We start from the raw sequence: 18,250 nt of genomic DNA, 5'->3' as shown, positions 1-18,250 counted from the left end.
ATGCCTTTATATTTCCTGTCTGATTTAATAATGCACCAAACGTTCCCATGTACTCTGGTATATTTCTCGACTATTTATAGTTTGCACAACATGTGCATACGAAGAATGAAGCACATTGTTGATGGCAAGGTTATCGTTTATGTTGATAAGATTTAGACACATCATTCACTGCTCATTATACAAATTTATTGTAGCAAATACGAATAAGTATTAATCTTTATGTATAAACACCCCTACGAAGCAGAAGTGTTCAGTGATATGTCTTCGGGAATATGAATTAAGTGTAAGTGTGTTTGTGTTGCGTAAACGTTTTTTTTTATCACTTCCGGAATGTGTTGAGAGATAGTTTCTAATCCGCAAGTATTTCGACGTAGAAAACATATTTGTACAACTACAAAAACCGTCGGGTTGTTAGATGTGGTAAAGTGGAATTACACAGAGGAAAATCTGAGATTACGTGACTACTCAATCGGATAAGTTGAAATGTTTGACAAGAAAAGATAAGAGCAGAAGTGAACTTTGTGATACAGCCCTAAATAAATTCCAAATGCAGAATAAGCAACAGCTGACGGTTTGGCTTCAGCTGATCGTTCTTGCACTGTTTGTATGATTTATATTTATCAGTTGGTACTTAATACAACGAAAGGATAACAGAGCGATAAGCACAGATCAAATTATCATTACTATATTGACCAACTTGTGCAGAGCAGATGATGTAGTTACTCATATATATATGAATCATTACGGAAACGGTTTAGCTTTAACTAGCTCACAGAAATATTTTAAAAGATTTTGTTGGAAGTGCAACTTATATTTTCGTGTGTTTACGTTTCCTCACAGCTTATAAAACAGCAGTTTCGAGTGTTAAAAAAATTTTAATTTAACTTTTTATGTGCCTGTCCACAGAACTAGCCCATAAAACATAAAATCAAAGAAAAAGGTACAAAAACATCAATTTTTTTGTTAAACTTTTTCAGAACACTGATTCAGTTCAAACAATTTTTTCGTCTTTGTGTGATGAATTCTTTTTTATTTCTTTCGTCAAGACTAACCGTTGAGTTAGCACAACACAGTAAAAAGACATGAACGAAACAAATTGATTAGCTATCAAAACGTACAAACTATTCTATAATAATAATAATAATAAGTAGAAAAAAAAACGTTAACGGTTCAGTTAATTTGAACATGTTAAGAACATGAAGTAAATGTTAAATCAGAGTTTTTTGTGTTTTTTTCCCCGATCAGATTGTCGACGTTATGCTTGTTCAAAAGATTAGCTATCAAAAAGTTTATTTTATTTTGTTTAAGACATTTCAGTAATTTCGAAACAATTCAAAACTAAAAGACAGTTTATAATCGTTGGGAATATTTTGGGAACATATTCGAAGTTACACTATTGACCTTCCTCGTGCTGCACATACAAAAAGTGACGAGAAAGAAACTCTAAAATTTATTTTACCTACACCTAGCATCAATTCATTGACTAATATTTTTTGTGTGGATTAATCTGTCGAATTATTTATTTTTAATCATTGCATTTGGAAGGATTTCGTTTCGATAAGATTAAAAAAGAAAATTTTTGAATGAATTCAACGGCGGTATTTACATTTAAAACACGAAATTTGATTTACTATTTATCGGATAACGTCTCTGTTAGACAAATTTATTAAAAAAAAGAAAACTTGTGCGTTTCGTACCACGATATTTTCTTCTGCACAAATGCACTAAATAAATTACAACACCTTGTGAAGTGTAGTTGGACCACAGCCACAAGATTTTGATGTTCAACAATATTTGTATGAAACATTGTAAAGCTGTAGTCCCAAAATAATTTCCATATGCAGCTGGTTTTGCTTCAGCTGGTTAACACTGTATAATGTTTGTTTGATCTCCTTAAACATATGTAATACACATTTAGTATTGGTGTGACAAGTATCTAACGTTAAATGCAAATCGTACTAAGAACGGTCAAAGAATATGTTGAGGCCAGCTGAAGAGAAACCAGCTGTTAACAGATACGCAGATGAAAATTATTTTAGGGCTGTAAGAAAAAGATGTTTGTGACTTTTTCGTATCTTTCATGTTTTCCTAGAATGTAATGAAACCATATAGACAATGTAACGAACTACATGCAATCTTCATTTTCAATCTAAAATTAATCGGCTTCTCGCAAGATTACATTCGTTATTAATAACTAGGCCCCATCTTTTGGATGGGTCAGATCCCTTGACTGACTGACTACTTTTCTCAAGAAGATTTTTGTAATCCGAGCAAAAAAAATCACTCTAAAAGCATATAAAAGTATACCAGGGTATGCGTACCCTACTTTCGATACAAAACACGTATATGAGAAATTCCAGCACTTGATCATATACTGGCTCATACGTATTTTCAGTACTTAAGAGGCATCGATGATTTGCTGAAAAGTATAAATTTGGGTGATTTTTAAATACTGTCTTTTGGTGATATATTTCCACCAAAATTATCATTATTCAAGTATGTACGACCGCAATAACGACCACGAATGTGTTAGCTTTCAACATAAAATAGATTTGGTTGTAGCAGTTTGACCAACCCTGAGAAAACTGAGCAGTTTATGAAAATTTCGGTACACTGGTCACTTTTTTCAGAACTGGTCAAGTGACTACAACCAAATCTACTTTCTGTTGAAAGCTAATACATTCGTGGTCGTTATTGCGGTCGTGTGTTTTGAAAAAAGGATTCTGATGAAAAGATACCATCAAAGAGGCAGCACGAGATACAGACCCTGGAAAGAGGCGAATTTCTTGCTTACATATTGAATAAAAATGAAACTTCCAAACTTTAATTTTTTTCTTATCATCGATATAAAGATATTACACACACAAAATTTTGGAATAAATCCTAGAATATTACTCCAGTATATTCCATTAACGAGCTTAACCCAAAAATGTCTTTCTTAGTGGGATAATTGTCTTTTGTGGACCATTAGGAATTACTCAACTAATAACACGATAATATCACGGGACGATACAAAAATTCTTTTAGGAATATCTCTGAGATCTTCCGACCGTCATAGCCCAACTTTGAACTTATCATCGGGAATGGAATTCCCCGTCGAATAAAAAAAGTTTTTGAAATCCGTTGAGGATTACGTCAAGCTATCGTGTTATCTCGGAACGAGACAAAAATTCTTTTGGGAATATCTCTAAGATCACCAGCCCGTTACGACCCATCTTCGAACGTAGCCTTCGTAATTTTATTCCCTGTCGATTAAAAAAAAAGTTTTTGGAAATCCGTTGAGGATTACGTCAAGTTATCGTGTTATTAAGGAACGAGACAAAAATTCTTTTGGGAATATCTCTAAGATCACCAGCCCGTTACGACCCATCTTCAAACTTAGCCTCAGCAATTTAATTCCCCGTCGATTAAAAAAAGGTTTTGGAAATTCGTCGAAAATTACTCAAGTTATCGTGTTATCAACGAATCATCAAAGTGTGACAAACATTTTCTGTATTTAAGGTTTTTGGTCATACATTCATGCATTTTCAATCATAGTAGTGATCATTGTGTGACAAACATTTTAGGGTGTTTATCATCCGTAAGACCCATGACTTTCAGTCAAGGGAATAATTGATTCGCTGTAAATTTAACAATTAGCCGTGGATTCTACACTGAAACTTAAAATTCTTAGATTTGTTGGTTTTCGAATTTTGTCACTATATTTATACCTATTTAACCCAGTCAATTTGAATTGACAAAAGTGCGAGTGTGACATCAATTTTTCGAAGAGGGTGAGCGTGAGAATATCAGAATTATAGGTAGAATCAATCACACTTTACTCAATTACGGGGAACGTCAGTGAAATTCAGTCATGAATTTGTTTCAGTTCTTTTCCAGCTGTGCCGCTCATGCAAACAAAAAAGCACTAGTTACACACATGCGCATGGTAATAGTTATAAGAATAATAGACCTTTGTTTGTATAGCAGCCAGGGAACAGCTGCACAAAGAAATCATGTATAAATTTCCATAACGTACCTTGTATTTTCAACAGATCGACAAAAAATCTACTACTTCAATAGTTCAACCTGTATTTTTTACTTTTATAAAGAAATGTTATCCAGAAAAATGGTTTATTTGTGTCGTTGCTGTAGTTAACACTTGACATAGCTACATGTTTTGATCTATACCTTTTAAATGTCCGAACATAATTTGCTTATACGACGATATACAAAAAATATTTTTCATTAATAGTGTGACACAAAACCGATTCTCAGAGTTGCCTATTATAAGCCATTTATTTAATCGAATTTCACTCCATCATTTTGTTCGAACTTCGTTGAGTGAGTTAATAAGAAAAAGTAAAATGAAATAAATAAATTTAAAAAAAAAACTTTCAACAGAGAAATCAATTTAATTTTTTTTTCTCTTGTAACGGTGTTCAGCTAACAGGTGACATAGGAAATTATTGTTATTACATCGGCATCTTTCCAGGATAAACGTGTAATTCTTTTCTTTATCGCCAATAATTGCAATAACGAATGCGCATGAAGCTCACTAACCCGTTCTACGAAAAATTATATTCTTTTTTTTGTGTTCCCCGTCAATCATGTATATTAATAAATGACTGGCATATCCCTCGCGCGCTACATATTTTCTTAACCATATAATTTTGTCGATATCGTTTTTACTTGACAATTTTACGATAATTTAAAGAAAAACAGACTTAAAAGCGATCGAATAATTGCTTAATTAGGAAGTAATGTAACTGACAGTCGACATAATTTGGAAACAAAAACCGCCCACTTACTGATAGTTCTTTCTTGTTAAGACTTGAAGATACCTGCAGTACGTGAGAGCGACGGTATAATAAATTTAAGATGTTCCATGTAATTGGCGATAAAAGAAGTCCATGAGAAAATGAGTCAAAGCGAGGGGGACTCTAGAAAGACGAAACAGGATAATGGAATTAATAATCTTGAAGATTGTTTTCTGCGAAAATTTTGAAAGCTTAGCTGGAGGAAGTGGTACTATAAAATGTGTGGTATATTTTGAAAATATGGGAAGGATATCAAAAACGCGCGACGAAAATGAGGTCAAAAAACTCTGTTGAAGGAACATATGAAGGCTGTGTAGTCATCAAAATCAGCACCAATCTTTCCATTCGATGTAGCTATTGTTCGCAGATATATCCCCCTGCACAAAACTACAATCGATGATGATGACAGAAAACATTAAATCCCAACAATATGTGAAGGGTCTAATCGGTCTAATTATGGAAAAACCGATCTGTAGTCCAGATCGATCAGTGTAAACTGATATCCAATTAACAAAATTAGATATTCCGATGTTACATTTAGCAGAAATGGACATTTCGACCAAGTTAACTTATTTCATTTAGCAAAAATGGACATTTAAACAAAGTTAACTTCAACAACTCAAAGGGCAATTCGTCCGATGTTCGTGCGAGTATACGATTGATTTGTCATCGGTAATTATAGTATATGTCTTTTCTAATCGTGTTATACCACGCACATAATATGAGACGATTATTTTCAAAACTCAACTTTGTTGAATTTTGATTTTATTCCATTCAATTTAAACAATGGAATAAAATCAAAATTCAACAAAGTTGAGTTTTGAAAATAATCGTCACCATAATAATTGTAAGAGAGTATAGAATGCATGGAGCATAAACACAAAAAGAAAATTGTTGTTGATGTGTCAAAATATAACATTATATAAAACCGAAGATCTTATAAGAAGAGAAAAAGAAAAGACACGAAATTATATAGACAAGTTAATCCCTCAAGAAACTTTTATAATAATTATAGGCTTGCCGCGTTCAAACGATCGGTTAGCTGATGGTATAGAGTGTTATATTGTTGTTTTTTGATATGGAATTATTTTCGACGGGACAATTTTCTAAAAGAGTTCGTTTCGATTATTATTATGCATTGAAGTGAAATTACAGTAATAAATACAATAGGTAAGGTAAGGTTCGCGTTCCTACACAACTGATCAGGTTATTTTACATTATTTTTTTCTTTTCTTCTTCTTCTCTTCATTTTATTTCCATAATTTTCTTTATTTTCACCAATGATAGATTAATATAACCGTAGGTCTGTAACGTGTGAATGTAAAGCGTGAATCATGTAGCATTAGTTTTAACGAAGTTTTATTTAATGAGATGATGATGGGTATGTAGGCTATATGGAATGGTTTTCGTGTGAATAGAGAAAAAAATAGAAACAAATAATTTCAAGTATATAGAACTGCGGGAGGCGACAGACATCACGAACGACAATTAAAGGCTCCAAGATTCATTAAGGGCAATACTTGCTGAAACACACTGTGTTTGAAATGTCCAATTGAGTACACACATGCAAGTATTGTTGTTCTGACATAGAAAATATGCATAGACCCGATTCCAGCCCGAATTTATTTTTAATTTAATTTAATTAATTTGGAATTCTGATAATAGACTTGATATAAAAAAACAATCCACCAAATATACCCTACCCGCCCTGAACCCAGCCCGAATGAAATTATTGAAACTCAAAACAAGTTTCGGCCTTTTTACAGTTTGGTGAACAGGTTAACCTCCAGCTCGTGTGGTCAAACAAACTTTAAGGAAAATATGTTACGTTCCTCCATCGAGATTATAGTTTTGACGCATACGAAGTTTGTAGCGCGAGTCGGAGATGATGATAAGATTTTTTGCCTAATTTTGCGTAGGACTAGAGAATCTGATCTGACACTCTTTTTTGATCTGGTCTGAATTCAAACTGAAATCTGAAAATTTAATTTTATGCCGTTATAACCTGTTACAGGTTATAGGTTACAGGCCTGTCATCTGATATATAGAAAAAATCATGTTCAAAACAAATGAAGTAAAAGATATCTGAAATCAATTTCTGAAAATATTCTATCAAATGAAGTAATAGTTTGAATGGTAAAACTGTTAATATGCTTGCCGTCTGTGACAGGTTAATTAATAATCAGATCAGTTTCGTTTTCAGATTGATACGAAATCTTAGCACATTTTCATATATAAATTTCAAATTGTCAGATCAGTTTTTGAACTGATCTGGCCTGTAAAACGTGGATCCGACAGATTCGGATCAGATTCAGTTTAAAGTGATCTGATCTGAATTACGAAATTTTCAGATCATGATATAGTTCAGTCCAGATCGATCTCTTTTGAGTCCCATTTACAGATGTTACAGATAACATTTGACAGTCGTCAAATCTAAAAATTATCTAAGAACTTAGATAGAAGAAATACAATTTAACCCAGACTAATAACTTTTCTCGCGCCGACATATTTTAATGGCTATATCAATGAAATGATGAAGAATTTCTGTGGGATGCTGTGAAAAAAGGAATGCAATGTGCATCGTTCCATTCTGACTGGTTTGAGTTACTAATCGCAAATACACTTTGCGACATGATGCTAAAATTTTCGTAGAAATAAGTATGACAACACAAACAATTACTTTGTGTGCCCTTTCGGATGATATTGCCAAATGATGCACCCACTTCAATCAAACGTTATGTGTGCGTCAATTTTCATTTTTTTTTAAAATCATTTTTATTCGGATAAACAAAATTGAAATTTTTATAAACAATCTGATAACAAAAGAGACGCAAGTTCGTCGCTCTTGCAAAATGCCCACAAATGAATACAAATTGTGATACTGGGAATTTTATACGAGAAAATTATAATCGAAAAGCGAAACAATGCTTCCATTTAAAAAATTAAAAAAACAAATTGTCTGCATAGAGAGATAATGCGGTACTTTTTTTTTGAAAAGGAAGAGATGAATTCATAATCAAATGCAGAGGCGTAATGCATATATATACGTACTGCGCCTAGCCTACATTAGGAGAAGGAATATATTACCATTATTAATTTTTATTATGCACAAAATTTCAAAATTGAATCGTATAACAGACATCGATGGTATGTTTTTATTATGACTCATGACTTAATAAACTGCGCGCAACGTTGTTGTTCTGGTTCTTTTCTAGAAAAAAAAAACTTATATGTTGTGTGCTATGACGACTGTGTATGTCGTTTGCCTTGCTTCATACACATATGTGAGAAGATACAATTCTTTTAGACCAGTACGAAGTGCCACGATTTATAAATACCTAATGATCTGTAAGTGACCAGACCATAAACAAATTATCCCATAAGCGACTCCTACTGTACACTGGTTCTAAAGTGACAACTAGAGTGAGGTCCGAAAGTTTCGATACAGTCGGTCGTTCAATTTCTTCCATATGTAATTGGTTGCCACTTTAAACTATGAGAATTGTGATGAATTCTGGTGGTCAATTAAAGCATATTTTGCCGTAGTTGATGCAGAACCACCTTTCCCAAAATAGTGTATACAATCAGTAACTAATTTCGGTGTGCACATTTAGCAACAGCTGGTGAACTTTACAATAATTTTGTATGTATATTGCTGTTTTCTTTATGTGCGCATGTGTACAGATCGTAATAAAAGTGAAGAGGTCACCAGCTGACCGCACACATTGCTTACAAAATTGAGAGTCCTAAAATTGGACAGTGTCCCCTTGAAAATTTAGTTGTACAGTGTATGCGGTTACTATAGAGCACGAATCATTTTATACGGATGCGTACGAGTCTTGCGTAACCATCTGGTTTTTTTTTTGATTTTCTGAAACAAAACAATTGAAACAAGAATGGATGTTTTGTAATTCGTTCATTTCTTGAAATAACAATGACTTGATAAATTAAAAGTTGGATTTTTCCGCATCGACAACATTCAATCAAAACTTTTAACTCTGAAATATTTTTAATGTAATTCAACGTAAATGCATTTCTTATAATATTTGATGTGTATTTATGTACACATACGAGTTTATATACCCGTATGTGCATCGTCTCTTGCCATAAATAATTCATAAATGTAATATTTTTTTTCGTCTTCTTTAAATTGCAGATTTTGTATCGATGGGTTGGCAATGTCAAATTTTTATACGAATACTGCAGATAACCGGAAGGCTTCCGTGTCATCAAACAATGAGTCGAACAGAATAAAGAAAGAGCCGTCATCGCCGTCATGTGCATTGCTGAGCACGGCAAATTTTGAATTCATTGATGCCGATATCCATCCGGGCAGCAATGGGGTCAGTAAACTTTCCGATGAAATCGATTGTGCAGCCAAAACTAGATGCATTCGCACTGCATGTGAAGAAAGTCCCGTTCCGAAGATCGGTAATTATTTTTCCATTTTTCAATTTTGTTGCGATCTGATGTGATTGAATCGGTGTAAAGTATATTTCGCGCAGAAATCTTTGATTTTTATGAATGGCATCGGTCCCGTGCTCTTTTTTTAAATTTTTCAGCGAAAAAAATACTCAACCATTAACAGTTTTCAAGTACGCGACCGCTGCCCACAGTTTCTTCTTTTTCTTTTCTTTTTTGTGTGGAAAATTATACAATTTTTTGTGCTTCCGATTCTATTACAGAAAATCACAAAAATCTTCTGGAGAAACAAACGTACAAAAAGCCTGATTTCAAAATGAAATTCGAAAATGATCGGAACGAGTCGAATGGTCGCAGCAACATTGTAGCAAAGGAAGTAGATAAAAAATGTGATAATGTAACTGTTGGTGCTAGTTTTAATACGGATGTCGGATCAAGGAAAATAGCCTGCAAAAATCACAATTCCGACAATCCGTACGCTGAATTGGAATTTTATTTGGAAAATGTGAAGGTAAGCAAACAACTTTGGTTTTTCTTTCTTATTTCTTATTTTTAAACTCACTCTAAAACCTCCCTTAAAACGATTGTGTAACTCACGAATTAGAATACTCACATCACTATTACTGGTTAGTTAAGATTATCCAAAAATTCAGCCAATTTTTGTCTGTCGACACATGGATAAAATTACTGATGCACTGAAAAGGCTAATACACATGTTAGAACGAAATTTTCGAAAAAAAAAGTTCATCAAAGTTTGAAATACAGAGACTAACATCCTAAAACCAGCCACTTCATGGAATTCTAATTTTCCATTTTGTTTAATGGTTTTCCTAATCGAACGACAGCGCGTGTGACAAGGACTTCTGTATTAATGTTTTCACTGCAGATTCAGAATTAGAGAACCACACACTGTCCGATCAGGAAAGACTTATGCAAACAATGTAACGGAATTTTTATCTGTATTTAAAAGTATTGTGAGATACACATTGTGTACCAATACCAAAGAATAGGATTCGTTCTATTTTTGCTGAAAGTTTCCAGTATTCACCATTAGAAAATTTTGTAAAATTATACAACAAATCAATTTCTCTGCCTATACAGTTTGTTCATTTCATTTTTACACAGTTTCTGAAGATTGTCGATATGTCAGAGTTTTTAATGTACCCAGTCAATTAAGTTCTTCACAAATTGCGCAATATTTGAATTCGCGATAGAAATTTTAAATTTTGCGCCAAAAATTCATAATTTGGGAAGAACTTAATTGACTGGGTACATTTAAAACTCTGACATGAATAAACTGTAATTATCAGAATATAATTATCGAATCCTTTACTTCCTTTCGATCAAACCATGTACAGATCTTCTACTTCAATTGTTATAACATACTCCTTACAAGGAGATTAGCCAGTGGTAATCGTTTATTTTTCTCGTCACTGTCAATACTATTAAAATCTAATCTGCTGAAGTGAAAGTTTCATATTATCAATAAAACACACAAAGGTGACACCACATCTGCGCTGCTGTAATTTACATTTCCAATTGATACATAACGATGCATCTCCTTCTTCTCAATGAAATGCATCGAAATACTGTGGATGTATGTATCAGTACGTATGGATAATATTTGTTTGATAATGAGCCCTAAGCATCATACTTGAATGATTGAATTCAGTGCCGTGGACCAATTTTAAAAAACTATTTCTTTGTAAAATCGTGAAATTTTCTATGTGCAAGTTAGACCAACACCTGGAAGATGGATCTCTTCAGACTGACAATGGCAATTGATATAATTCGTTGATGCGATCTTGTTGCACTGTCACAGTTCTTTGTAATATCATTGCCGATGGCAAATTTAAAATCCCCCCTAATTTCGAATTCATTTTATTTAAACACCATGCATTTATAAAAGCTGTTAGATCAGCCGAAATAGAGGAAAATGTTCTGTGATTTATTTCTCAACTGTAACAGTAATCGTTCTAACAACCAAATTAGTAAATTTTCATTGATTTATTTCTCAACTCTGTTGTTCATATTAAAAGGCTTCATAAATGGAATAGAGAAATATAAAATAAAATTTAAAAGAAAAAAAAAGACACAAAACCTAGCAGAGATATGCAACGAGAGTATATCATGCGATGCGATTGTATCATTATTTCTATACATACCATTTTGTACATTATTAGATGATGTGGAGACGACAAATAAACATATTTGACTCAATTAAGAATATTATTACAATAAATTGATGATATGGAAGTCTCGTTGTTTGGTTATATATTATATTATACATGTTGTTATAAACGATAATATATATAATGTTGCCCATAATTCGTTATTTGTTTTAATGTTTTTATTTGCCTGTGTGTTTATTAATAATCACAAGCTACATTAAAAATATATTTTAATTTACGGTTTGAATAATAATAAGTTTTGTGTTTTGAATTTATTTATTTTTTTGAATTTTTTTATTTTAAATTTTCCTTAAAGTACAACAGCTAAATTCCACTTGGAAATTGATGAAAGAATTAAATTGTGTTGAGACAGTCAAATGTGCCGACAATTAAAGTATAGAATGTTTGCAATTTTTGTGTTTATCTGAAAATAAAAGATAATTTTAACATTTTTACAATGTTACAATGTTTTAGCAATTAAATAGGAGAGCGAGACAGATGTGGTGTCAGAGAATGACAGAGAAAATGAATTAGACGATTCAATAAATGTGTATAATATTGACAGGAATATTATATTCTCGTTTAAAATAATGTGTAAGAGAAAAGAATTGAGACACAGTTGCTGGAATGAACACAGAGAAAAATTTGGAATAATGATTGAAACTCGTTGGTTATTAATAGCTTCGTTTGAATATACCCAAATTCACAGTAAACTAGATTGGGCTGTGTACACAATATTAGACTCTTCTTGGATAGAGACACTACTGCATAACTAAGCAGGGCTTATTTTCTGTATTTTTTTCTGACAAATTTCGTAAAAAATATTGAAGATATTCCGAAGAATTTATCGAAAAAATATGATTTTTTTTCGAAATTTTTCCGATTTTTTTTAAGATTTAAAATTCCTAATTACTGCCGCAAAATAATCTGTGGATGATCAAATCGCTTGCTTTTACCTGAAATCCGATCAAAAACAATGCGACGATTTCCCGACGATTTCGCAATGATTTTGCTCAATGAGTGCTATAAGATTTCCCTAAACATTTCCACCTTCTGTAGAAAATTCACTTGCCACAGCACTTGTGTGTGGGAGGTCGGAGTACATTACCAGAAATATACCACTCAAACATCTCAATCGAAATCCATGATTCATGTAAAACTTGGCTTGGCCTAACATTGGAATTTCATATTTTCCTCTGAGTAGACAAAATGTAAATCCTCTGCGAATATCAACGACTAAACGAGAAAAAAGAACAACGAGAATAGCATATTTCAATTAAAAAATGCAGTCCATTTCAAGAAATTCCTCTTAAAAAAGAAATGGTACGGTTGTCAGATTCTACCCACCTTCAAATGAATCTCAATTGAGAACTTACAGAGTTTCGGATTTTATTGATTAATTTCAAGTCTTGTCCTGTCAGTATACCGCTATAAGTACACCTAATAAATATTGGAAATTGAATGCAAGGTTCTTTGATCATTCATATTAGCTTTAAGAGCAATGATTCCTTGAGCTTGGTCACCAACATAGTTCCCGTCGTCTACTCGAGGCATCGGTTGGTACTATTTTCTGTGCCTTTACACCAAAAGAATGTAGCAATGATCGATGGACTGTAGGTAAGCGCATATTACCTTGAATTATTTTACGTGAGGAGTAAACAGTTGAGTGTGTGTCTAGGTTCAAGTAGTTGTTGCTCTTAAATAAATTCTTGTTCCTTAGTAATTGTTTGAATTGGAAGTGACCTCAAAGCATCAATTTAATCAATTCCAATCAAAGCAAGAATGCATTACCTTTAAATGTCCTGACGTTCGGTTAATCCTAAATTATTTCCACTTCCTGAGGCATCGAATAATCATAATTTTCAATGTCTTCCATATCCACCTTCATACCTCTGCTGTAGCATCGAACAAAACATAACTTAGAAATGCCAGTACTACCATACATTCCTTGCTGACAGCACATATCGTAGATTGGCGATGCTAATTTTTTGCTTTGTTCAAATTGACGAGTCATAGTCATTGTGTTTGCTGGGTGATTTTGTAAGAGATTTCTATCTTTGGGTGTAGGCGTCAGCATTCCGTTAAACGAATTGACAAGCTTCGATTTATTATCGCTTTTTCTTCCTCTCTGTGGAATGAATGGATCGTCTCGATAAAATGTGTCTGTAAAATGACAATTTTACATCTTTTACAACCGCATGTACGTTATAATGTGAATCATTGAATGTTAGTAATGCGGGTAACGCATTCGTACTATTTGTATATTAAATGTTGAATGCTGAGCGTAGCATTCATCGAAACGAAACATTAATAAAAATATCAACAAATTATAATATTTTACCCAGAAGATCGGATTGAGGTTCTTCTTTCACCAAGACGAAATTCGGCTCTTCGACATACAGTGGACCTTCTCGACGACCCGACAAATTGACACTGTTGAAGTGATTTCCATCTGCAAAGTGTTCTTTCGAAATTGGAAATCCTTTTGACGCCCAATCGTACGATGCAATTTTTGAAATTTTCTTTAGAAAATCCGGCCGTAACCTGCTGGAAATTTTAGTTTAATAAAGTTACTCTGTTAATGTCAGAACCTTCCTAAATAGTCAAATAAAACGACAGCAATTCGTTATAAGCAGTGTCTCCTCATATTTTCAAGCGTTTAACGTCATACTGGACGACTAAAGAATCCTAAGCCATTATAAGATGTTTACAGACGACATACCAACCTCACCAGCATTAACATTGAGTTTATTACTTTTTGTTTCTTATTCTAAAATCTTTTACTTCATTAGTTTAAAAATACATTTTGCTGTGTAACGTCACATTAGTCACAGATTATTGTATGCAGAGCCGTATTAACACGATGGGCTATAGGGGCTTAGCCCCCTGGCGCTGGATAAAACTGGCGCTGGAAATTTTAACGATATATTTATATTTAGCGCCGGAAACGAAATAGCCCAGTGGCGCCCGAAGTCTTAATCCGGCCCTGATTGTATGTAACAGATGATGTCATTAAAATTCATATCTAGGGCTCTTTCATGTTGCTATGTGCAGCTAGAGTAAAGGGCTAACATGTTCTCGAACGTCAGGACTTTTTTTGGACACGAGCTGTTGGTACACGATCAAAACTGATGCAAAATTGAAGCAAAATTTGATGTTATTAATACGAATGCGTAACTTATAGACCGTTCACGTACGGCTTACTTTACATACTTATGTTATACTTATTGGATGTACGCATCAGAAATGCAGTCCAAATTAATTGTTTTCACAAATTTTATAAATTCCACTGTCACAGTAAACTGATTGTATACATTTAATTTGAAAATTGTTTTACGCAAAACTATGCATCAACGAGTATGTGGTCTACAATGGCACTTACATTATATAATAATAATTTGGTGGTGCCACTTAACATACAGTTTTTTGAAGTTTTTTTCTGTTTAGCTTTTGTTTGAAATTATTGAAATTCGAAGAGAGCACTTCGCACATTTAATAGAAATAACAAACAAAATCAAACGATTCGGTGAAGTTTCACGACGATGCTTCAACCTTTTACGAACGGAAATTCGTCACGATCTCGAGGGGTAACCGACTCGGGTAATTGACTGCACACTCTTAAAATAATTGGCGAAGTATCCGGTAAATAATTGTAATTAATGGAATTACGAGAAATTGATGGAATTATAAGGAGTTGACCGGAATTGACTGGAAATACGTTAAGTTGTAAGGAATTGAAAGTAAATTATAGTAAATAAGGATACGTATGATGATCGGAAAAAAGTACCATTTTTCCGATCATCATACTTATCTGTATTTAGTCTAATTTGCTTTCAATTCCCTTACAATTTAATGTATTTCCAGTCAATTCTGGTCAATTCCTTATACACTCGCAGAATTTTGAAAACCGACACATTTTCTGTTTTGTGGTTTATTGGTTTTTTGTGAATTTTGCATGTATTTTTATATGGATAAATCAGAAACTCAAGTAAAACACATGAACAGAAAATGTGTCGGTTTTCAAAATTCCGTGGAATTACAATTCCATCAATTTCACGTATTTCCAGTCAATTCTGGTCAATTTCTTGTATTTTCATCGATTACTAGTACATTACTATGCAAGGGAAGTAAAGTGATATCTCGTATCCAGATGAGAAAAAGTATCCGAGGGCGGCAGCCCGAGGTACTTTTACTCATCGTGATACGAGATATCACTTTATTTTCCGTGTGTAGTACGACGTTTTACTATGCGAGTGATGTAAAGGTTATTGCCTATACATGTAATAGCCTTATTACATGCACCAGCATAGTAAAATTATTTACCGGAGTATCCGGGAAGCTGCAACATAGCTATCCCAAATTTTAGTTTCGCCGAAAGCGTTTCAAAAGAACCTATTCATTACAAAACGCTCCTTTAACTTTAGTCTCTATTTGACAACTATATTTATATTGAGTCACCAACTTTTTCCGACAAAAAAATATGTCGCAACGGAATTGATTAATAACGGAAAATATCGTGCCATTATTTCGAAGACTCGTGGAATTGAAGAAATTAATTGGAATTATAGGAATTGAGGGGCGAATCCGGCAAGCATAGGTGTTAATCCGGTAGTTGAAGTAATAAAAGGAATTGAAACTAATTAAAAGGAATAAGTAATTGATTTGTCATCATTTCGGCTAGTCGGTCACCCCTCGCACGATGTAATATCTGATACAAAAATTTTACTTTGTTAGCTGAAATATACGCTTTGTTGGTTAAAAATACTGAGAATTGATCGCCTAGATTTAACGTCGTTGTAGGAACGTCTCAATACTTTCAGATCTCAGCCGAATCCCGAATATTAGAAGCTTTTAAGTTTCAGGAGATTGAAAAATTAAAAATTTCGATTGGAAAGATTTAATAGCTCTGAGATTAAAATGTGAAACCAGATACGACTTCGGCTATCTTCGGTTTGGAATGAGATATTTAACTTAATGATCGGAAAAATATTTATGGAATTTCAAATAGTCTATTAAAATCCTTGGGCCTTGAAAGTTGTAACAGAAAAATTTGAATTTTCATCGTCTTCCTCACCGCAATCCAATGTAATTAATACGAATTGAAAAATTAGCCACTCGATCGTATGATTCTTCTATTTTTGCTGACTTTATTTCTAAAATGTATTCGAATTCATTCAAAAGGCGGTCTCTCATTCATGCTTTCGATGAAATTAAAATATTATTTTAATTAAAACATTCAAATCGCGATCACTATACACACCATTCATATCGTTCCACTAATTTTACCTTTTGACACAGACGAAACTAGAACAGCAAAATTGAAGCAAATTTATTCGCATTGCTTAAGCTCCAACTCTAGCAAAATTTCCTCTCGTGAATTAAATTAACTCTAAACATTTTCATTCGCTTAATGATAATAAGCTAACGTCAGTGCAAATTTATATAGAAAATATGTTTCCATTAAAAATATCGTTCAATGAATCATTCATAGAATCAGTTAGTATACCTCTCATCTCTCATACAATTGGAATTGGTCGGTCCACAAATATACTGTCGAAGGTAGCTCCATTGAATGGGTGGCTCAATATCGGGTGCATTGCGTCGTGTTCGATTATCATCGAAATGTACTTCGTCATTCCTAATTTTCGAAATTTTAACGTCTGACTCGGTCGATGGACACATGGATAACTGGGCGGGCTTAGCGGCTGTCTTAGCATTTTTCACAAGCGACGGAACGCACAAAACATTTGCCGGAATGAGGCAAATTATCAAAATAATCATCGTTTTTTGTTAAATCCTTTCTGATGAGTGAGGGGCGCACAGTTTTTAAAAAAAATTTGAATTTTCTTTTACGATCTCGGCATTTTCTTTTTCGAATCACAAAGTTTTTCTTGATTTATTTTGTATTGTAATGTGAAGTCACTACTTGATATGATGCGTATGACTTATTGTTGTTTCGAGTTATTCTTATAAACTAAAATATTTTCCTTCGTGTTGTTCGTTTTTATATTAAAGCGGAAAATAATAATTTTTATTTACCATTCTCATGGTCAGTTGGGAATAAATGTGACTTTTGTGGATGAAAATCCATTTAATGTAATAATTTAACGGTCATATCCCACATTTATACCCATTGCGACTATGTTATACGGCGATATTGTATATAGTGGACTCCAGTACGGATCACATTGGTTAATATTCATAAAATATTAAATCAGTAGAAAGTATAAAGCAAAATGTGTGGTTTGTCGTCGGCGTTGTAGTACTTATTGTGTAGGACAAATTAGAAGTAGATAGATGCTATTTACACTTTTCGCGGAACTTTTTATTTATATCATTGGCCATGAGCTGCTCATCTGCCCCCAATTAAGAAAATCGTAATAAGTATCCTACGTTAAAGTTTATGTTTTCATTCGATTTGTTCATTGTTTTATCTAGCGGCACATTTTATAGCACTCATTTTAATTAATCTATTTCGAAGAATTGAATTTTTTTTCGAAATTGCATAAGAATTTCAAGAAGGTTCATTAATGTCACTTCCGTAGTCCTTTCAATGAAGGCCAAGAAGAATTGAAAATGGCTTTCTAGTGCAAAATACAAAGGAAAGAGATAAAAGCTCTGGAAGGTACATTCTCGCTATAATTAAGTACATAAGAGCTAAGAGGAGCGTTACGTACGCGAGCATTGCTACAAGTATTTTATGTACTTCATTATATCAATTAGTTGTTTTATTGCAATAGACAAACGTTTATCTAGAGATATGATTTGTACCGCTACAACCCCCGGAAACTCGTGTTGATTTGGTTTGAATATTGTTATTTTGACCTGTATGGTCAGGTCATTCAGGTCAAAGTAAAA

At 33.3% G+C, this 18,250-nt stretch overlaps 2 protein-coding genes across 8 annotated transcripts in view; one reads left to right on the top strand and one right to left on the bottom strand.

The window, feature by feature from the left end:
- LOC119069780 (stAR-related lipid transfer protein 13) overlaps positions 1 to 18,250 on the top strand; it is an 87,013-nt gene that overhangs the window by 20,785 nt on the left and 47,978 nt on the right. For all 6 annotated transcript variants that reach the window (XM_037173921.1, XM_037173919.1, XM_037173916.1 and 3 more), the window contains 2 exons: positions 8,956 to 9,230; positions 9,485 to 9,732. In XM_037173921.1, coding sequence (XP_037029816.1) covers positions 8,978 to 9,230; positions 9,485 to 9,732 — 501 coding nt within the window. In that variant the 5' untranslated portion in view covers positions 8,956 to 8,977. The remainder of the gene's footprint in view (positions 1 to 8,955; positions 9,231 to 9,484; positions 9,733 to 18,250) is intronic.
- LOC119069782 lies at positions 11,690 to 17,355 on the bottom strand. Of its 2 annotated transcripts, none has more exons than XM_037173924.1 (4): positions 16,899 to 17,355; positions 13,734 to 13,939; positions 13,184 to 13,555; positions 11,690 to 11,816 (listed from the first exon to the last, which is right to left on the bottom strand). In XM_037173924.1, the coding sequence occupies exons 1-3, from the start codon at positions 17,171 to 17,173 to the stop codon at positions 13,212 to 13,214; spliced, it is 825 nt and encodes a 274-aa protein (XP_037029819.1). In that variant the 5' UTR covers positions 17,174 to 17,355; the 3' UTR covers positions 11,690 to 11,816; positions 13,184 to 13,211. The 2 variants fall into 2 exon arrangements, with proteins under 2 accessions (XP_037029819.1, XP_037029820.1); XM_037173925.1 differs by having other exon boundaries at positions 13,734 to 13,936.

This window comes from Bradysia coprophila (assembly GCF_014529535.1).
Source record: "Bradysia coprophila strain Holo2 chromosome X unlocalized genomic scaffold, BU_Bcop_v1 contig_39, whole genome shotgun sequence".
In the NCBI taxonomy this organism is placed as follows: Eukaryota; Metazoa; Arthropoda; class Insecta; order Diptera; family Sciaridae; genus Bradysia; species Bradysia coprophila.
Note: the sequence above shows the minus strand (reverse complement) of the source record. Positions and strands in the feature narration are given on the sequence as shown.

Bases quoted from the DNA above. Each gene is read 5' to 3' on its own strand.
- LOC119069782 (XM_037173924.1), bottom strand. From the start codon at position 17,173: ATGATTATTTTGATAATTTGCCTCATTCCGGCAAATGTTTTGTGCGTT. The intron at 13,940-16,898 runs GTATACTAACTG...TAAAATTTCCAG, and splicing joins AATTGTATGAGAGATGAGAG to CAGGTTACGGCCGGATTTTC. The intron at 13,556-13,733 runs GTAAAATATTAT...GTCATTTTACAG, and splicing joins ACCTCAATCCGATCTTCTGG to ACACATTTTATCGAGACGAT.